Source organism: Oryza sativa, chromosome 4, assembly GCF_034140825.1.
Source record: "Oryza sativa Japonica Group chromosome 4, ASM3414082v1".
Taxonomy (NCBI): domain Eukaryota; kingdom Viridiplantae; phylum Streptophyta; class Magnoliopsida; order Poales; family Poaceae; genus Oryza; species Oryza sativa.
Window position 1 is genome coordinate 23530892 of NC_089038.1, and position 23063 is coordinate 23553954.

A 23063-nucleotide genomic window follows, 5' to 3' on the forward strand; every position below is an offset into this window, starting at 1 on the left:
TATATATATATATATATATATACCCAAAACCTACATTTTCGATAGAGTAGTAACTACATATGGTTAAGGTTAACGCGGATTAGCTACATATATATACACATAATTGAAGACAACATTATGACCGGAGGAATACCTAGCTAGGGCGTGTGTATAATGGTTTTATCACCTATATCTTGACTTTTAGCAACTGGCATTACATGACGAACAAGTTCCTAGCATGATGTATAAAAAAAGGATCCTAGCATGTAAGTTGTTGACCATGATAATAAAACAAGTTCAAGAATAATTAAAAAAGCTCATAGAAGACCTGATTAGCAGGGAATATTCTTACAGAAATTAAGGAAATTCAGAAACTTAATGTGGGACATATTATTGCTATTATTTTGAGATATACTTAGGCCCTATTCGGTGGAACTCGAAATTTTGAGGTGCAGTTATAGGCTGTGTTTAGTTCAGCGTAAAGTTTAGATTTTGGTTGAAATTAGAGATGATTTGATTGAAAAGTTATGTGTCTATGACAGGTTGATGTGATGGAAAAAGACTGAAGTTTGGATCAAACTTAGGATCTAAACACAGCCATAGTGAGAATATGGAAAATCTAGATTTCCATTTTGATTTCGAATTTATTTTTCTACTGTTTGAGTGAGATGTAGATTCTAGAAAAGCTGCATATGTCTACGACTACGAGCTAGAAGATCCAAAAAGGAGTGTTAGTATAGTGTGGTTCTCTTGTAAGAAGGTGCGCGGTACGTACGTAAGAATTCAAAAGGCATCAACTTGCTATAGTTAATCCTCCACTTAATGGCGGATCGATGTCACTAATTTCCATCTTTCCCTATTCAGAAACCCTGCACGATCTCTACAGCTAGCTGAACTCCGAAACATGCAGTCCATAGATCTTATCAATCTGTACAAATTAATCTATACATAGTTCTATCTATATATATATATATATGTATATATATATATATACACTTGATTCATCTAATATATATACACCTATCATTAATTATTAGTAGTAGGGTAGTAGCCGTCTCAGCCAATCAATTGGCTATCTAGTCACATGAGGTATAGCTTGATAGCTTAAGAGCAAGTTTAATAGTATAGCCAACTACTAGCTCCAATTCATATATAGCCAATCTAATAGCTCATTCATACAATAGTTACATACTACACTATAAATATCTAGTCCCACCTATCATACACACACCGCGTCTTAGAGTCCGTGCTACAGCTGATTACAAATCTGTAGCCCGCTGCTCTTCTCTCTCCTTATTTATCTTCTTAAAATATGTTTGCAGCTGGCTTATAGCCTGCTATTGTACCTGCTCTAATTACGTTTAGCTTATGGGGCAAATTAAACAGGACTAATTAATCTCTTGAGGTCGGAATTAAGAGGATCGTTGGTCACGCACTCTGTCGTTTTGCTCGATTTAGAACAATAAACTACACTAATTAACCACACACCGTGACACAGGTTGTTGCCTTTCTTCAGCGAAACTCGAAGCAACTAAACCACCAAGTAATTAAGAGCTAGCTAGCTAGCTCTCATTGGATGGGCCATGGTGGCCCTCTCATGGGCGTGCATTATATTAGGCTCCCATGTGATCAGCGCGACAATTGTTACGAGATGCACGTCTCAATTTTAGTATCGATTAATTAAAATTTTCAGCTTGGCGTACTCTAGTACTACTATACTACTCTAGTACTCCAACGTTGTTTAAGACGAAACGGAGCTTAATTAGGGAGAGATGCCGAGGTTTGTGTGACCACCTCATTAGCTATGATAGAGATGCCTGACCTCACCAGCTAATTAAGGAGATGAAGTTCTACATTTAGATGTACAAAAGTGCATGGATGAACATGCATGTATTCCTTCACTACTCATAAAGAAAGTCGTTTATGATAATGTTTAAGTCAAGTCTTGGAAATATAAATCAGAAATAACTCTCAAGTTGTTGAGTTTAAAAATATAAAAATTATATGAATAGATTTGTCTTAAAAAATAATTTCATAAAAGTATACATATATATCACTTTCAATAAATATTTTTATAGAAACAAGAAGTCAAAGTTGTGTTTTGGAGACCGTGTCGCTGTCCAAAACGACTTCCTTTACAAGTACGGATGGAGTACATGTAAAGAATTTTACATTGTACTTCTTCCGTATTTTAATGTATGACGCCTTTGACTTTTTAATAAATGTTTGACCTTTCGTCTTATTAAAAAAAATGTAATTATCATTTATTTTATTATGACTTGATTTATCATCAAATGTTCTTTAAACATGACATAAATATTTTTATATTTGCACAAAAAAATTAAATAAGACGAATGGTCAAACGTTGATCAAAGAGTCAACGGCGTTATACATTAAAATACAGAGAGAGTAGTAGGCTTTATGTTTTAAATTGTCCATGGAAAAATGATGACAGCATGCATCCAGCCATAGTAGAGATTGCTCAGGCAGCAGCTATCATCACTGCAAATTGAAATCTATCTTTGGATCACTTTAATTATCATCAGGGTTATTAAAATTGGGTCACTTTACTCGAAATGACATTATTTTCTTTTCTCCTCCTACAAGTCTTTTTCTAGTTGAAACTATTTTGGTAGGTAGATGATAAACCTTGCTATGTTATGGAAATCGAATGAGCTCAATCCATAGCCACTATAAAAGGTTAGCCATTTCTCTTTGACGCACTTGTTACACCTATCATGGTTAATTGTTCTCGACTTAATTAGAACCGTATGGAGAACATTGTTCTGATCTATTAGTTTCAAACTATAGCTGCAGCAGTTTTCAAGACGGTTTTGTGAGGCAGTGATGGCCCTCTTTATCTCACTTACTCTTTTCCAAAGGCGGTTAATCAAACCTTCTCTAATGCTAGTAAAAGATTTAAACCACCCGTAATCGATGACATTCTAGTGGTGTAGGTAATTTTAGCTGGCAATTTTTATGGTTGAGTAAGATTAAATTAAATTAGAGTATTCAGTTTGTATATAGTACATTTGTTCCAAAATATAGCAACTTTTGACATCATTATATTTTGGGACAAATGCAGTATTATATATATGCAAAAAAAAAAGTAGAGGAAAAAAATTCAATGTGAAATTAATGAACTAGGCATGTGATTATTTTTTTCAGTATGTCTCTATATATGTCTAATATATAAATCATGGCAAATGATTGAAACTTTGAAGTAACGTTGGTGCAAATTAATACAAAATTCTAAAAATTGCTAGAAAAATATAAAGATGAGTAATGGCATATATATTTTATAGAAAGTATATATATCAGTTCTTCATGAATAAAAAATATTAAGAGACCAAACATGGATTAATTAGTAGCACAACTATGGATGCACAACCTTAGCATCCCCTTTAACTTTCCTCAGTAGTGCGACCAATTCCAGGCACTGCACAATTTCTAGAAGCTAGCTACCTGTGCCTGGCCTTGCCCTGGCCTCTTAATTGCAGCCATTTATTTAGCATTCACAGTTAAAATAACCCACCTTGTGATCCTAGCCAATGGGGGGATATCTCTCCCCTCCTAACTAAATAAAGGAAGGAAGCAATTAAAGGAAAGCCAACTTGCAAAGGCACCAACAAAAGACCCCTCCATTTCCATTCCTCCTCTTCCTCTCTTCTCCCCCCCCCTCCAATAATTCAACCCCCTCTTCTGGGAAACCTGGGAGCTTTCTCCTTCAAGAGCTCCCTGCTAGCTAGATCTCCTCCTCTCTTTCTCTCTCTCTCTCTCTCTCTTTCTGTCCATTTCTATCTGTGCTCTCGCCTGAGCGGCGACAATCCAGCTGAGATCGATCGATCGATCGATGGGGAGGGGCAAGATAGTGATCCGGCGGATCGACAACTCGACGAGCCGGCAGGTGACGTTCTCGAAGCGGCGCAACGGGATCTTCAAGAAGGCCAAGGAGCTGGCCATCCTGTGCGACGCCGAGGTCGGCCTCGTCATCTTCTCCAGCACCGGCCGCCTCTACGAGTATGCCAGCACCAGGTCAATGGCTTCTCCCTCCGGCCCTAGCTTATTAGCTTTTCTATAGATTCCGTTCTTGCTTTGGCTTATGATTATTAGCATGTTTTCCTCGATCGTCTTCAACTCTCCATGCGTAAACACTTTATTTGGTTGGCATCTTTCTTCTTATTATTGTTCTCCGTTTCTACGGTTTTTTTTTCTCTCCATGAAAGATTAGAATCTTATGAATGAGTTTTACCTTTGACAGCTTCAGTAGTACAAAAGGTTATCGTGAAAATTTTATATATATTTTTTTTTTGCATCTTTGCACCTATTATTCCCTGTCATATGTATACATATACATCGGCCATAAGTGTTTAAGAACTAATGCATGTGTCAGGTTCTTCAATTTCCTGTTAGTCTCAGATTAACTACTAGTTGTTCATCTTTGTTTTTAACCTTCTTCTAGCTAGGGTCCCCCTATGTATGGCCATATGTCAGTTGTGTGTTTACTATTTTGTCATGCATATTTTTCGAAGGAATAAATATGTCAACTATGCTTTGCAGTGAAGCAATAATTGATCTAGCACTCTTGGAATAAAATTGTGTGATAACTGTACACTTATACGTATGATTTCTGCTCACTTCATATAATTGTTAATTTACCCTTTTTGCCGTACTCTTACACTCAAAAGCTAGCACACGCATGCATGTGCTTTCAGATTACAAAAATAATCTTAGTAAGAGTTGTGCCGGCCATTCGTTTTGTGCAGCATGAAGTCAGTGATTGATCGATATGGGCGAGCTAAGGAGGAGCAGCAGCACGTCGCAAACCCCAACTCGGAGCTGAAGGTATGCCTTGATGACTGCAACTAAACATATTTCTTCTTCTGCCGATCTCTGTCATTTGTGTTGTTTAGGAGTTTTGTAGCGTCTTCATATATATAACAGAGAACTAACCTTTCTAAACTCTAACCTGAGAGAAATTAACTCAACAGAGATTAATAAAAAAAGCATGCAGGAGCTAGCAAGTTGTTCTAATTAATGCAGTACTTAACTAAAAATAAGAACAGAGATCGAAATAATCCTTTGACATCATCTATTCATTTGGGTTAGTTCCAGTGTTTTGGTTGGACATATGCACATGCACTACACCCCCTGCCGGAATACTATTTATCTCTTTTCAAGCGTAATTGAACAAGATAAATTTGATCATCGCACAGATGAAAGCCTGATTAATTTGGTTTCCGGTGGAGATAAATTTGTCAGTGCTGTTTATTCAGAATTCACAAATTTCTGCGACAGTATGTCTGAAGGATAGTTTCCCGATATCTGACCGTCTATGATATGCATAATTAATTTTCCCACTAATACTGTTTGATATTTCAAACATGCACAAACTTATAAATGTTCAATATTTTCATCGTGTTGACAACATCCTTTATTTTCCTTCGTCTACATCATCTCAACTGTTACCAAGAAATTATTTTCGAGTAAGGACACATCAGAGTTTTTCAGTTAAAATCTCCGTTGTTTTGAGTGAATTATGTAATAAGAGATAATTAGGCAAGTTTATATTTGTAGTTATACGTAGAGCGGGAGTGTTCACTTCAATTATCTTAAAAGAAAACACAATCAAGGTTCTCTAATTTTACTGTGCATCAGTTAGGCAAGTTTATATTTGTAGTTATACGTAGCAAAACTAAGGCACAAAGTACAGGAAAATGGCTTTAATTAGCTAGGCTTTTAATTTAAACAGGCCAGGAAAAAAAAAACTACCTACTGCATGTGTACATTGCAGTAACTTTGTTATCGGAGCTATTGCCTATTTAGCTAGCACTTAGCAGGATGCATTCCCATTTTGGTCCATTAGTGACACCTTTTCACCATTATTGCATGTAAGCACATTGCTTCATCCTCTACGTTATAATTCGCGTGATCTGCATGCATGTATGCATATACAAAAACAATGGTCGTGTTTATTAGGTATACTAGAGGGGAACCCCCATGCGTGTTGCCGCGGAAAAAATGTATGAGATAAGTAAACATGAGATGCAAATTAGATTTGCTTTATTTTAAATGATTGGACATCATATAAGTAAATATCATTTATATATTATATATCATGCTAAAAATATTAAGATAATGTATCTTCATATGAGATCAAAGGGTACAAATAATTGAGATGGTGTATTAAAAATGCTAGAAATAAATTAGATGTGTGTATACCTAGAGAACATAGACAATTTACATCGTAGATGAATGATCCAAAGGCTACAAATAACTAGGATGATGTGGCTTCAGGAGAGAAGAGAGAATTAACATTAACTATATATAGTGATGATGAACCTTATAAGTACCGAATACTCTCACCAAAGACAATCTTTAGCTTGGTATCAACAAATGTAGATGGACATGGTAACCAAGCATCTCTATATTCATATAAGAGGAATTTCAAATAGTTCTTGATAGCCTATCCACGATGAGCTTTTATGTTGTAGTGGTGTCTCCTCTGTCCTTACTCTTCAACCAACCTTCCAATAAGCGAAATGTTTCCTTAGTTGATAGACCTAACAATGCCTACCGTGCAAGCAAATTCTACCATTGGTTTTGCCCTATTGGGATATAAGGTAGCTTTGGATGGTATATAAGGAGTTATCTTAAGAAGTAGTGCCAACTTAAGTATATCTAGCTCATCCCTTCATAGGTGCAAAATTATGACATAGGCATGTAATGGGTAGAGGCATGCTATATGAAGGTAGCATAGCTTGCAGAACATATTGCATTCTCATCACCGTGACTCAATGATGTTGACACTAGTTAGTAAGCCAACCCTTTTTTTTTTCCAAAAAAAAAAACTATAGCTAGTAGCTCAACTCAGACTTAGTAATTTATTTGTGAGTTTTCTCGGGATAAACCCAAGGAATAACAAGGCTTACAACTTTTATTACTAACTACATTTGTGATGAAAAAAGTAAGCATTGTTTGTTGTAAGAGAAATTCTACGTTTTACGATTGACAAGCGACATGTCCTATAAATTGGCATCGACGAACGTGAGTTCTACGAAATACAAAATACCTTGGTACAAGCATTTCTGTCCCTTTTTATCATCGCCACTAGGTTTCCATCCATAGACCTGCATTCTTCTAAAAGGACCATTCTGCTCATAAAAAGATCTCCATTAAGTGTGCAAACATTTTTTTCATACAGTTTTTATCAAATTCTAGGGGCAAATTGGTTTTCTAAAGACTTAATGGAGGTTTATGGATGGAAACCTAATGGCAGTGACAAAACGAGAAAAAAAACACTTGTACGATGATATTTTTCTAGAGCTCGAGCTTTCTAATGGCAACTTTTAAAATCGGTAGTTTGTCAATAACGAAACATATAATTTCTCTTGTTTTAAATGTTAGTGATGTGGTTTTTTGCATAGTAAATGTACATTGACAATGGTAAGGAATAAATATGTATTGGCCTTCTCAACTCTTAGTTGATTACACTTGAATCAAGTTTTTTTTAACAATAGAATAAAACCTAGTCTCTACAGCAACAAAGATGGTAGCCAATAACTTCAAAATAAACAACCTCATCCATTTATATGCATCCACCTACACCCCAAAATCTTCTGAGAGCTCACCTTTTCACAATGGCGAAAGCCCTTGTGCCATTGAATTGGGTTTGCCAAATCACCACTTTCGCTATCTTTCATTTTGAGAGAAAATAGAAACATTTCTAGTCTTTACCAAGGTTACCAAAATCAGGTGTTTGCTCCCCCTCTTTTGCTGTAGTGTGAGAAATAATCCCGCCTAAAACAAGTGAATCTATCTTACAACTAACAAGTCACACACGTCATCTTTCTTAAAAAAAGGGAAATAAAGAGGACAACAAATCGGGTGAGGATCCTCTACCATAATATCACTATACCATTACGGTCACTTATATGTGAGTTCCGCTTTCTTAGTGTTACACATATCAATGTCTATAATGGTAGTGTCATTATGGTAGAGGGTGTAAACCCCAACAAATCATTGTCGCGAACGCAGCTATTAGCAACTAGAATTACCCTATGTTGCCTTCCTCAAAGACTAGCATTGATTACCTTAATCGACTTTCTTGTCCCCGCATGGAGATTATATGCTTACTGCAACTGTGCAATAAGGATCGAAGCAGTCTAGGGCAGATTCGCAACCCCAGATTTTGATTCGATGATCTAGATTATGTATTAAAGAACATTTGTGTAAACCTAGATTTCTCATCATGCATTGCTAATGCAACTGCTAAGTTGTAGTTATACTAGCAACCACACCAGATCTTGGTCCCCAGTCCCCAAGCCATAAAAACTACCACACATGTAAAGGAATATCTTACCTTCTAAATTACTACCTCCATATTTTAATGTATGACGCCATTGACGTTTTGTTCAACGTTTAATCATTCGTCTTATTTAAAAAATTTATGTAATTATCATTTATTTTATTATGACCTGATTCGTTATCAAATGTTCTTTAAGCATGACATAAATATTTTCATATTTACATAAAAGTTTTGAATAAAATAAATGGTCAAACATTGGTCGAAAAGTCAACGGTGTCGTTTAAAATACGGAGGGAGTACTTTTTATCATTTAAAATTTGAGGATTTGTCCAAACGTCGAAATTGGATAATAATGGGTGACAATCAACTTTGCCATTTTGTCTTTCCAAAAAATTTTCCGTTAAAGTACGGCTGAACCATTTAAGCCCTCTCGCTTTGGTTCTTTTGAATATTTTTATTGTTTAAGCCGCTGTTTTTTAAACCTTAAGTAGTAGACTGTTAGCTTCACATAGACCAGAAAAGCTACTGTAACCTAGCTTTTAGCTTAACATAGAGTGACTTATGACCTTAAAAAATACAAACGAAAAAATATCTATTTATTTAGGTTTAAACATAAACAAAAGAGGGCCTTAATCAACAAACAGCCGGATGCTCATGCTCATGTGTCGTTGAGAGGATCCCACTCGATAATCAATTGGCTTAATAAACTCAGCTAGAGGGGTAAAATATCGATCAGTAGATCACACAGATAATAATCCCTTTTATCAGAAGCTGATTTCCTATAAGAAAAATGTAGAGCAGCCGCATCCACGATGCGCAAAACAACCAAAAGGGCAATATTCAATCCACCGAACACCCTTCAGGATAATTCGTATACAAAACTTGCAGGTACACAACTAATTATGGTCCAATTCCTAAGCTGCGTAAACGGTGGAAATGTACATACAAATTGTCAATCGAACAGTCCTCATGCCATCGAAATGCTTCTGAATTTAGTTAAAATAAAATGCTTCTGAAGAGAACCATCCCATCACAGCTCGCATACAGAACACCCTGCTTGAATTCAGAGGATAAAAACATCATTATAACAAGAAAACTAACAAAGAATCACAAGGGGCACGTACCTGTTAAATCTGTGTTAAATCCTCTTAAAAGGATCAGTACTGCATCTTTAAGTTCACATTGAACCTTTTGCTTCGGTAACAGCTGACAGATCTGTACAGATTTCAGACTAACTGCTTATCTTTCACCGCAATAAAGCTTGTACCAGGATGATATAATCATCACTTACCTGACTTGTGCACTCTGCAGATACTTTGTAGTTAATCTAGCTTGGTGGGACTTGGGAGCATTTTGTTTAGACAAACAAGTTTTTTATCTGACTTGTGCACTCTGCAGATACTTTGTAGTTAATCTAGCTTGGTGGGACTTGGAAGCATTTTGCTTAGACAAACAAGTTTTTTACCTGACTTGTGCACTCTGCAGATACTTTGTAGTTAATCTAGCTTTGGTGGGACTTGGAAGCATTTTGCTTAGACAAACAAGCTTTTTACAATAGGGGGTAACACCCCGCAAAACGAGGACTGATAATGGAGTACCAAATTCAATAGAGTTGGTAGCTCATCGTCTTATCTGGAAAAAAAAACTGTCTTCAAACTGGAAAGATAATACTACTTCCCTTATTTGTTTACAACAAATTTCTTTGTTTGCCTCTTGTTACTTCTTTTACCATACACAATAACTTCCTCAGTTCAAATAGTCTTCTTGTCTAATGTAATTGAGTTTCCTTTTTTTTAAAAAAAAACTAGTGAGTTGATAACCCAGCATGTTTCTATGGGTATACACAACATATTTATATTGCTGCTTTTGGCAAACCTGGATTCTGCATTTCTTGACTCTGTTTTCATATCCAATAGTTCTGGCAAAGGGAGGCAGCAAGCTTGAGACAACAACTGCACAGCTTGCAAGAAAATCATCGGTATGGCCATAAAACCCTGCAAGTTTTTCAATGTTCCATCAGAAAATTCCTCAAGATAGAAAAACATAAACCATCATATATCTACTACTATGAAATACATGCATCATGAACCCTTGATGATGAACTTTTTTTTTTTGTGGGGACTTGCTCATGAATCCAGCAACTGCTAGCGACAATAATACTTCCAGCACCTGATTGTATAGTAAATATAAACTAGTACCAGATCATAAAAACAAGCACCTAGTGCTTGGGTATATGATACTTAGAAAAAAGAAGAAAAAACAGAGTATGAAAGTGATATATGCTGATTCCAAATTTCCTATAGATAATGCATTGTTTAACCTTCACAAACAAAAGAAATGAAGAAGGCACGTGAATTTTCTATATCATTTAAAAGTAAGAAATATATACCTTCAGCCATTCGATTTTTATGCATTTCCGGTTATCTCTAAAAGAAAAACAGAACTGAGCACCCATCAAAGGCGGACAGACCAAATTTACAAAGGAGAGTGAATATCACATTTTCTTCACCTGTGCTTTCTGCCTGGTAAATTATTGTTCAAACACTCCATTTTGTCCTTCAGGCCTAATTTACAATACCTAAACTAGAAAGGTACAAATTATTTTTATTATCAATTAACAGCTGTCTGTTGATCAGCTAAAATTAAGTGTCAATATTCACTCTGTATATCATCAGAACAACACTATAACATCCATTGGTTGATGGCAGGCAGTTGATGGGGCAAGATCTTTCTGGATTGGGTGTCAAGGAACTGCAAACTCTAGAAAATCAGCTAGAAATGAGCATACGCTGCATCCGGACAAAAAAGGTCAACCTACTAACCATATTTTTTTGTTGGGCACCTGATTGATTATATAATGGATTAACTTAAGATCAATATTGTTGTTTTCAGGACCAGCTCATGATTGATGAAATCCACGAACTGAATCGAAAGGTTCTACAACATCATGTACAATTGCTAAATCTTTGAATCAGCTAGTAAGCTAACTCTATTGCTGGCTTATTTGCAGGGAAGTCTCATCCACCAAGAAAACATGGAACTGTACAGAAAGGTCAACCTGATTCGCCAAGAAAATGCTGAGCTGTACAAGAAGGTACTTGATAAATGCAGATAGATGATTTCACAGGATATACGCTTCATTATATGATGACAGCTAATCTCTCTCCTCAGCTCTATGAGACAGGGGCAGAAAATGAAGCGAATCGAGATTCAACAACTCCATACAACTTTGCGGTTATCGAGGAAGCCAACACTCCTGCTCGTCTTGAACTCAATCCCCCAAGCCAACAAAATGATGCTGAGCAAACCACACCTCCTAAACTAGGGTAACTCAGATTTTCTGCACATGATCCATCTATCCATTCTCAGTTCTTTAGTGAAACATCAATTATAACTTAATGAAATTATTGCAGGCTCCAATTGCATCCATGACAATTTATGGTGTGGAAGTGTTGCCTATATTTTCACTATTCTTAAGGGCTACAGTTCAGAGCTCTTAAAATGTATTGGTCATAAAGAAGCTAACACATAACAAGACACAGTTTGCATGCTTGGATGATTAATATCTGATACTGTAAAATCTATTCGAATAAAAATGTATTATCTGAAGAGCCCATGAAAATTATTTTCTTATGACTATTTGGCACTATCTGCAAGTTTGTTTACCCAAATGACAGCTACATGTGTGCAAACTTATTGGCAAAAACAAACAGTGCGCGAAGTGTAGAGCATGCAAGATCAATGCTCTGTTTTATCTTAAAAAGCCATAAGCAGACAGAAGAGATGAAAAGGCATTATAATTTATCTGTGCAGATGTACCAGAACAAGAAAAGTATCAGCAAGAGCGACGCCAGGGGGCGGAGGGGCCTGGCCTCTTCCCACCCCCTCCACCCTTCTATTCTGCTGATGGATTAGCTAGGCACTGTGCTTGCACGTATGTATGTTTAGCAAGAGCGATAAGGTCTTTACTCTAGCCTTGTAGGCACACAACACCATCTATTTCCTTTTCCTTTTAGAATACCGAGTAATATGTACTAATCATTTGTATTATTTACATCACTAGGTGGCTAACATTGAAATTTTAAATTTCTAAAATATTAGTTAATACTTGTAACAGATGGATAGTTTGTTGCTCTTTTTGCCATAATCTAGTTCTTATTTTTTGTTTATTTTTTTCCTGTTTACCTACACTTTTAGCTTGAATGGTACAATCACTGCTTATAATCTGTCTGCTCATAAGGCTAAATTAACCTGCCTGTGTTTTAAATTGTCGTGTGTTTTTTTATACTGATACGGTATATTACCTATGGGGAACATTTAGATTAGCATAAACTTTTCTACGCTATTTTTTTTATAATCTTAATCACTTATAAAGCTGGGCCCCCTCATACTTAGATCCTGGCTTCGCCACTGGGTATCAGCGTTCAATCTTTCTTAATAATTTTAGACACATGTGCTCATTAAAACTTTTCTTACTGTTCTAAGAAATGCTCGCAAATAGTACCTTTAGCAAAACTTTATACACATAAAATAATCAGAAGCACATCAATGTAATATGTCCAGAAAGTTTATAGCGAAAGAATCATTTTGTCCAGGACCCAAGAACTTGGACCTTACACCTCTAATTGTGCCTCTTAAATACCCATGCACTTTCATGTTACTAACTTATACCACCGGATAGAATGATTATTAGTTATGTATATCAGAAAAACTATTTTATACTAGGCACGAGACCTTGGGTAATAATTACATCATAACTTGTTTCAAATAATTCTTGGAATTTGTAATGTGTACTTCACTAGGTTGGGAGCGCCTAATCCCCCGAGATATGAAAATGAAATAATGCATGCAAAGACATGGAAAATTTCAAAAATAAAGTAACATTCATGAACAGTTCCAATAATAATATTAACATACTACCTCCATCCCAAAATATAACTTTTGGCTATGAATCTGGACACACAGTTGTCCAGATTCATAGCTAAAAATGCTTATATTTTGGGACGGAGGGAGTAGAGTATGATGGCATCTACAAGGAGACAAGTGTCAAAGGGAGTGAATTAATCAAGTTTTAATAGTGTGTGGGGTAGAGAAAAGAATGTTAGATACTTAGAACATAATGGATGGTAATCCAGTTTGTTGAATTTTTAAAGTTCTATGCAAACATAAATGCAGTATAGAAAGTAAAGACAAACGGTAAATACCAATTATGTACAAGACATAATGTAAATTAGATACTTAGAACATAGTAGTTTTATATAGAACGGTCCATGTGTTCATTCATATACCTTGATAGGTTGAAGGTAGATCCTTCTGAAGATTACACCAAGGACTTGGTACAACACGTTCGTAATTATACAGGTACATGACTCTCACAAGGACTCTTACATAGACTCTCACACTTAGAATTTCATAAGTCTTTTATTTAGGTTATAACTATAACTATCTACTAACACTTAGATGGAGTGAAGTGTGATGGCTGGTGGAGAGGTGAAGAGGAATGGTTGAGTGAGATGTGTTGTGGTTGTGTTCCTGAGCCCCTTATATAGGACTCGGTGAAGAATCTTTATGATATCTCCATTTGACTTTAAGGGGTTTTATGATTATCCCTTTAGACTTCACGGAGAGAATCTTTGGTGATGACGCTTTTGACCTTCAATAAAAGTATCATAATATCGCCTTTTGACTATAGGCATATCTTATCTTGAATAGTGTAGATTCCTTATCTTCAATAGTGTTTTTTGTCGAGGATAACAAGATCTTCATTCATTATCTTCACCGTATAAGTCTTCTACAGACATCTTTTACAACGTTCCTAAATCAGATTGAAGAATCTGATCTAGTGTTGCATAGATAGAATTGACAAGACCACGATCTATAATGGTTTGGAGAGGTTTGGAAAGATATTTCATCTTGGTTGTTGTTTACACCCAAATTTGGCACCTAGGGTCGAAATAGGAAAAATTGCGAAAGTTTGGGGCTCTGCCGGTTTCCTCCAGAAAGGGCCGGTCTGACCGCCATATGTGGGCCGGTCAGACCGCCGCCGGAGAGCCGGTCAGACCGGTGGCATGTGGCCGGTCTGACCGGTAGAGTCTGAGTTAGACTCCGTTTTCGTCAGGTCTCGGGTGGTTGGCGACTCCATATCACCGCAAGGCGTTTAGGTGCTGCGATCGTGCTTGTTGACTTGTCACAAAAAGTTGCTCTTGCCTTTGATACCAGCTCTTGCCCAAACACCATATATATTGCATAATCATCCCAATTCCCTCCTTCCACAATATATACTTCGGACCCAGCCAATAGCACCATGTAGACCGTGTGCCTACAAAGATTCTTACCAAAAGAAACTTAAAGGCCAAAATCCCATGAGTACCGCATATGAATATCTCCAACCCAGATTGAGCTTCAAGACAGAGCAAATTTTATCTTGCTTTGGGCAAGACATCCTCGACCTTGTTTGGCAAAAGTTTAAAGAGAGACAAATGAAAATATTTCAAGATTATTTCTTTCATCTCTTATAAGGCAGAGAAAGAAACCCAGCCATACAAGTAATCATATACATGCTTCCTATCTTAAGGTTAGATGATCATCAGGTAATCTCTGACCCATCCTATAGATTCATGGTTCTCAAAGCCGAAATAAATCTCCAAAGATTCCGAAACTTACCCACATACAACCATGATGAAATATCTCTCCAAACCATTATAGATCATGGTCTTGTCAATTCTATCTATGCAACACTAGATCGGATTCTTCAATTTGATTTAGGAAGCGCTGTAAAAGATGTCTGTAGAAGACTTAGAAATGGAAGATACAGGATTATCTTCTCCTCCATACCACCTAAATTCACACCACATGCTCGTCCAGCAATTCACTATATATATATATATATATATATATATATATATATATATATATATATATATATATATATATATATATATATATATATATATATATATATCATGAATAAACAATTTAATTTTCAAGAAGGCGGTCCTAGCAAATTATCAGATGAACAAGAAGAAATGTATACAATGATTGCAAATCATGAGAATTGGAGATTATTTTCTGAAGCTGCAGAAATTGAAGAAGCTATTACCATAGATTATGAATATCAGTTGGTTTTCCAAAACAAGATCACAAGGATTTTTATTAGCAGATATTATAACCAAAGTTGTGAATATTTCAAGGGAGCAGGACGTATAATTAAACCAGATTTTACTACAGAAGCCTGGCTCAGTGGTATCAGAAAACAGAGCCATCAAAAATTGACATGATGCAATTGGCACCCATGATATACAGTGAAGATAATGAATGAAGATCTTGTCATCCCCGACAAAAAACACTATTGAAGATAAGGAATCTACACTATTCAAGATAAGATATGCCTATAGTCAAAAGGCGATATTATGATACTTTTATTGAAGGTCAAAAGCGTCATCACCAAAGATTCTCTCCGTGAAATCTAAAGGGACATCATAAAACCCCTTAAAGTCAAATGGATATATCATAAAGATTCTTCACCAAGTCCTATATAAGGGGCTCAGGAACACAACACAACCAAAACACATCTCACTCAACCATTCCTCTCACCTCTCCACCAGCCATCACACTTCACTCCACTCCATCTAAGTGTTAGTAGTATAGTTATAACCTAAATAGAAGACTTATGAAAGTCAAGTGTGAGAGTCTATGTAAGAGTCCTTGTGAGAGTCCTGTACATGTATAATTATGAACGTGTTGTACCAAGTCCTTGGTGTAATCTTCAGAAGGATCTATCTTCAACCTATCAAGGTATATGAATGAACACATGGACCATTCTATATAAAACTACCATGTTATGGTATTTACAGTTTGTCTTTACTTTATGTACTGCATTTATGTTTGCATAATTATTTTTTAAGAAAATCAACAAACTGGATTACCATCCAGTTGCCACATACCAATCTCACATCCAACATTGCATCTAGATGCTGCATTCCTATCCTCATATCTGGTGACTAGACCCCTAGCACTGCCTGGGCAAGAGCTGGTATCAGAGCCAAGTGCTCGTAACCTCCCCAAGCCATCTTCTCCGAAAGGGGGAGGGGGGAGGGGGGGGAGAGAGGGGTCGGGTAGCAAATAGTACTTTTAGCAAAACTTTATACACACAAAATAATCAGAAGCACATCAATGTAATATGTCCAGAAAGTTTATAGCAAAAGAATAATTTTGTCTAGGACCCAAGACCTTGGACCTTACACCTCTAATTGTGCCTCTTAAATACCCATGCACTTTCATGTTACTAACTTGTACCACCGGATAGAATGATTATTAGTTATGTATATCAGAAAAACTATTTTATACTAATCACGAGACCTTGGGTGATAATTACATCATAACTTGTTTCAAATAATTCTTGGAATATGTAATGTGTACTTCACTAGGTTGGGAGCGCCTAATCCCCCGAGATATGAAAATGAAATAATGCATGCAAAGACATGGAAAATTTCAAAAATAAAGTAAAATTCATGAACAGTTCCAATAATAATATTAACATACTACCTCTGTCCCAAAATATAACTTTTGGCTATGAATCTGGACACACGGTTGTCCAAATTCATAGCTAAAAATGCTTATATTTTGGGACGGAGTGAGTAGAGTATGATGGCATCTACAAGGAGACAAGTGTCAAAGGGAGTGAATTAATCATGTTTTAATAGTGTGTGGGGTAGAGAAGATAATGTTTTGGTGATTAACTACACTAGCAAAATAATTTAGCGATAGTAATAATAAGACTTACGATTTTCTTGCAAGATATGCAGTTGCTGTCTCTAGCTTGCCGCCTCCACTTGCAGCAACTAGCAGAGAAGGCAAAGGAAGAATTAGTCAGCTGGATCAAAAGGGTCATATTTGAAATTAGTTGCTAGTGCTATTGGCAGTTAAAAAAATTGCAAACATACAACAAAAAGTTCATTGGCATACTACACAAATATTTGCTTAACAAATTTAAATGTTGCAGTAATGCAGCCTTCCCCTTTCCCTTACTATGAACCGCGAGAGTTCGTGTTAAAAACAAGTTTATGTTTCAGTAAAAAACAAGTTGATGTTTGCTCAAAATGCAGAACTAGAAACCTTCAGTTGTAGCTCAAATGGCATGGAAAACTATTTCCATACAAATTGTTCTACAAACTAGCTTTTGCATTGCATGTGTTTCTAGTAGCGGTGCAGTGCTACTACAAAGTACAAACTGTCCTGAATAATAATAATCATCAGGAAAATAGCATGGAACTAGCAAAGGTTTTGTATGGGAAACTTGGTTAATACAATTGTATATTCAGTATTTCTTCACTGAATTAGAAACTTTAGTAAAGTGGTAAATGCTCAAAAGCAGAGGGCATACAATGTGTTCATCAAAGCATACAAAAGCTCATATCAGCGAAGAAAGAAAAACTAAAAATCAGAGATATGAAGAATCAACTGCTGTTCTCAGCTAAATTCACCCCATAGTACCAGTAGGTCAACCCACCCCCCCCCCCAAAAAAAAAAAAAAACTAATCTATTTGGCACTGGTAGGACATGCTCAAAACAACTATATTCATAATTTAGTGACTAATTTGACTGGCCCATCAAACATTAAAAGACAATCATGATACAGGGCTGTAAAAATAGAAGGCCTGATCATGTTGCAAGACATGAGTTCACAACCAAACAGACACTACAAAAACTAGTCAACTCAAATGCTCTGTTTCAAGAACTGCATAATGCAAGTGCTGGTCCAAACTCCAAAACTGTGAAGATAACTTTGACATCAGATAAACAACACATTGGGTATGCAACTTAGTATCTCTTTTGTTTTATTATCCTGCCAATAGCAAGGATGATATTTATATGATGAGACATGTATTAACACTAACCAGACTCCATCACACTAGTGTCATGCTCATGTCAAAAAAGAATCCAATAATAGTATAGCGCTAATGGCAGAACAATCTGCCATGAAATTTTCATTAAGCTCAATTTGTGCAAGGAGAAAAGGTTGATATATAACACAGTCACAAAAATACAACCTTGAGCACAAAATATTTTTCAACGTGTCTGTAAAAACTAAATGTTTCCTTGTGCTGACAGCAGTGGGGATAGGAACATGAAAGTCTTTTGGCAATGGGCTATTGAGAATGGAGTATGTTTGGGCCAAGGCCCATTTAGTGGTTGTTATAATCTGAGGTGTTAAGATGAGGACCATACAAAAACTGAGCACTGCTTTGTCCAAAAGAGTAGATGAAATAAAATAGAGTTATTTCTGTATACTTTGCTTCTCTTCTATCTTCTCAACTCCATTCTGTATTCACATTGGTATTGTTGCATTGCGATTGGGCTCATCAGTCATCACCTCTTGGGACGTGACACAAAAATGCGGCAAAGAGATCTTTTAGACAATCTACTACTAGTATCCCCACATCACACTCATACATCCAACCTAAAATTCACAAAGTTGTTGGTTATGTTTCAAATTGTTCACCATAATTACCATCCATCACATTCTTTTATTACTGGAAAGGTATTAGTGTTACGGAATCCTTTCCAAGTTCCAACAGTGAAAACATTTTGGAAATAATAATGAAGCAACAAGTCTAAGCATGAAAACCATATGCTTTATATTTTTACTGAATTAATTCATCAATTCTCAAATGGTCAGCCCACATGCCAATTTGACCTCCAGCATTGGCAGAATATTTTGCATTTTTAACTATTTATTCATGCACCTCTATGAAACTATTGCATGCCTATCAACAAAAGTAAACTACCATAAGATATACTGCATAAACTCTTGAGTTCTACAAAACCACCAAATAGACATTCTAACATGCAGACTGAAACTCAGTAAATGCATCTGAAGAAATGTAACTACAGCCAGGAAGTTTCAGAATAAAACATTCTCTTGAATGAATTGTACTATATTATGTCATATAGAAGGGAGTGTTAAACTTTAGCAGCATGCAAGAGTATAACTTTAGCATACTCATATGTCCGTTACGCATAATGAACACATACATCCGACATATACACAGATCAGATAAACTGTGTATACATCCTCAGTTAGAAAACATATGTTACCACACTTCACAAGCCAAAACAATTATAAATTAGTTCAAACTTAAGCTTTCATTATATCAGAGTGGATGTGCAGTACATGACTACATGTAGGGCGCTGACACTAAAGTCTAGAAAGAAGTACTAGAGGCAATCTCGTTAGAGACCAATACAAGAGTTATCCACTTATCCTAACCACGGTTAAAAGCAGCAAAATCCTCCCAAAACAAAACTAAGTAATGGCAATTCTAGTATCAGTGCAACTCTAAAAAAACAATTAATAATGCACTCCCTGATCAAGAAAGAAAAGAACTAAGCTAACATTAACACTGGCATTGACAACCGTACATGAAACAAAACGCATAAGCTGCTTGTAATTTCATGCTACAACGAAACTAATCAAACTTTTCACACAAATCACACCAAAACGACCGCACAGCTCGGGGCATTCAGTTAACTCAGTATCAGCAATTAACAACTTAACTATGCAAAAAAAAATACATATATATGAGAGCCTGAGGAGAAGCTGTAAAATCGGTGGAACGTCTCACCTGAGAAGCCGGCTCGAAGGTTGAACCCTAGATGAAGAGAGGCGGGTCGCTAGGCGGCACAGAATCAAAATCAACGCAAGCATATCGGCTGGGGCTACAGCCTACAGGAGCGGCAATGGGAGAAGCTAATCGGGGAGCCAACGGCCACCACGATCCGAGGGTCGTGGTCATGCGACGGGCGGCAGCAAGCTAGATAGCTACCTCCTACGGAAATCTAGGGGGGGGGGGGGCAGATGCCATGGAGGACGAGACCGCGATTGGCGCGATCCTATCCAATCTAAGCGAGGGGGGGCTCCGAGAGAACGACGCGAAGACGACGACCGCCGCGAGGGGGGGGAGGCGATGATGGATTTTGCGCTGGATTTGGTCGGATGCGACGGAGCGTGTGGTGGTGGTGGTGCTCTTTGTAGATGAAGAGAGAGAGAGATAACCCCCAAAGCAAAGCAGGCGCCCCCACGCCAAGTGGGGTGGGGTTTCCGGGGGAGTAATAAAAAATGCGGCGGACGAGCGGCGCTCCGGCGGCCACGTCGCCCCCGGCGCCATTTTCAGAGGGGGGGCGCTGCTGCGGGGCACCCCGACAGGTGTACCGTCCGCCCACCCGCCACCGCCGATCGCCGGCAAGTGGGCGCGTGGGTTGGGCCTGCGCCTCCTGCATGCTCTGCCTGTCGAGAAGGCTCGCGAAGACGCGAAGGGGGCGCGTGCGGGAAATCGGGAGCCGTCGGATGGGGAGGTGGATGGGCGAGATCTTCACTGGCGGCGACACCTGTCCAGGAGAGAGAGAGAGAGGGGTTAGATGGTCGAGGAACGGGAACTACCAACGCGCACGGTGATGTTTTTGGATGACATTTTAAACATTTCGCCGTACGTATATTATTTTGTTTGCAAAATGCAACTTGCCAATTTTTGATTATGCATTTTAAGCCTGTTTCGAGCGTACACACAGGAAACTATTGAAAATATGATGAATAGGCACTATTCATGTCGAAGAAAAAAAACATAGGGCTGCTATGCGAAATAATTCTATGTGAGCCAATTATTTATTTTGTATACATTTCTACTCTATTCCTACTTTTTTTTCTATTTCCTGTGATTTAAAAATCATCTTAATCGAAGAGGCAATGCTCACCATATCAACAAATTTCAAGTACTCAAAATGTACCACCTGCAGCTAGGAATTTGTGGTAGATAATTAATTCAGGGGCCCAAGTATATATTGTCGTTGAATTTTTTTTCATAGTAAGAGGAAATATAACTCCCCAGCTCTGCACCAACTGCACACAACTAAATTTAGATATCAAAATTTAAATCCCAATAAATGAAGTCATGCAGGTACCACAACTATAACACCAATAGTGATAATTTCCTTGTTTTGCCTTTCATAATTTATCAGAGTATTTGATTGGGCTTGGATGGTACAAGTAGCTAGATTGTTGATGGCTTCATGTAGACATGTTCACCCATAGAAATTACGAACTCATCGTATAATTTACTTCCTCTATCCCAAAACATACAACAAAACTAGTAAAAGATGTCAAGGGCTTTTTTTTCATAGTTCTTCAAAGGGGGATCTCAATTCTGGAAAAGACTGCATGAGTGTAGAGTGGTGTTGGAGAGATTAGTAATGAAAGAAGTTCATAAAGGGATGGTGTATATTTTTGGACAGATGTTTGGTGTGGTCAGTCTTCTCTAAAGGTGTTGTTTCCAAAGCTTTTTGAAATCGGCTGTCATCAAAATACTACTGTGAAGGATTTGTATGATGAGGGGATATGGAGTTTGGAGTTTAGAAGAAATCTGGACAGTGTTGGGGAGGCTGAGCTGGAAGTGTTAAGAAATATGATACAAGATTATGTCCTAGAGGGGGACAGAGATATGTTGATCTGGCCTCATAACAGCAAAAAGACCCTCACAACTAGATTAATATATAGAGAGATTACTTTTGGGGGTGTAAGGGATATTGAGACGGTGAATATTTGGAAGAGTGAAATCCCTTTAAAATTTAAATGCTTTCTATATATGGCAGACATAGAAAAACTTCCTTGTACAGTCCAATTGATTGAATAAAAGAAAATGGCAAGGAGGGGATGAGTTCTTCAAGCTCTGTGGCAAGATTGAAACTACTAATCACATTTTGTTTAAATGCCCTTTAGCAATGTTTACTTGGTGTGTGGTGAGAGATGCTTTGGGGTTAACAAGTAATCCGGTAAACATTAGAGATTGTCTGGGCTTGGTGAATGTGTGTTGGATGCTCTGGTTAACTAGGAATGACCGGTTTTTTTCAGATATTTTGGTCAAGTCCCCTTTACAGATCACTTTATAAATCTCTGTCTTTTATTCAGTGGTGGTGCATTCTGCTAAGGGAAAAAGATCAAGCAATCATGAAAAGGGCGGTGTGAGCTGTTGATGGGCAAACTGAACTGGAAACTGTTTTAAACACTCGGGTGAACGTTCACCCGTTTCTTACATGTCATCTAAATGGTTATGCAAAATTTTCAAAAAAATTGACATGATAGGTTAATATGTAATATATCATATCACAAACATATAAGTTCAAATTCGACTTCTACAAGTTGTAATAAAAATAACAAATTTGACTGTGAATATACGTATACTAGTTAGAGTTTAATTTGTTATTTTTGGTACAACTTGTAGAAGTCGAAATTAAACTTGCAAGTTTGTGAGATGATATATTACATATTAACCTATCTTATAATTTTTTTTGGAATTTTTTCATAATTATTTAGATGGCATGCAAGAAACGGGTGAACGTCTCCCCGAGAGATTAGAATCCATCTCCCAAACTGAACCAATTGAAGCCGTGCTGCCTTCCTGCAGTAGTTTAGCTGTGAAATTTGCACTTGGCTTCTTTGTTATGTGTTTCGAGCTCTATCTAGGGTGTGATATCTTCGCTAGGATGGATGGTGCTTGCTTTTGATGAGTTCCAGCGCTGTTTGTTGGCGTTATGTTTCTGTTTTATTTTGTTGCTTCTTTTTTTTGTGAGGTATTTTGTTGCTTCTATATCTATATAAGACTCTGGTTGTTTATTGGGCTTTCTACCAAAGCCGGGTCAATGAAATTTTGATATGTTTTAAAAAAACTAGTACAAGATATGATATCTGTGTAGATTTATAGTATGATGTGTGTATTAATTTCAT

At 37.0% G+C, this 23063-nt stretch overlaps 1 protein-coding gene and 1 long non-coding RNA gene across 3 annotated transcripts; one reads left to right on the forward strand and one right to left on the reverse strand.

Moving 5' to 3' along the window:
- Nucleotides 1–3590: 3590 nt before the first annotated feature.
- Nucleotides 3591–11926, forward strand: LOC4336057 (MADS-box transcription factor 27-like). Of its 2 annotated transcripts, XM_015780820.3 has the most exons (8): nt 3591–4014; nt 4746–4824; nt 10204–10265; nt 10996–11095; nt 11180–11221; nt 11298–11381; nt 11459–11613; nt 11701–11926. In XM_015780820.3, exons 1-8 carry the CDS (start codon nt 3833–3835, stop codon nt 11717–11719), a joined length of 723 nt encoding a protein of 240 aa, XP_015636306.1. In that variant the 5' UTR covers nt 3591–3832; the 3' UTR covers nt 11720–11926. The 2 variants fall into 2 exon arrangements, with proteins under 2 accessions (XP_015636306.1, XP_066165630.1); XM_066309533.1 differs by lacking the exons at nt 10996–11095; nt 11180–11221; nt 11298–11381; nt 11459–11613; nt 11701–11926 and adding an exon at nt 10721–10927 and having other exon boundaries at nt 3607–4014.
- On the reverse strand, nt 9047–20553 carry LOC4336058 (uncharacterized). The gene is made up of 5 exons (XR_010740732.1): nt 19912–20553; nt 17070–17127; nt 9579–10281; nt 9412–9502; nt 9047–9340 (listed from the first exon to the last, which is right to left on the reverse strand). It is a non-coding gene; the product is annotated as an uncharacterized lncRNA (long non-coding RNA).
- Nucleotides 20554–23063: the final 2510 nt, after the last annotated feature.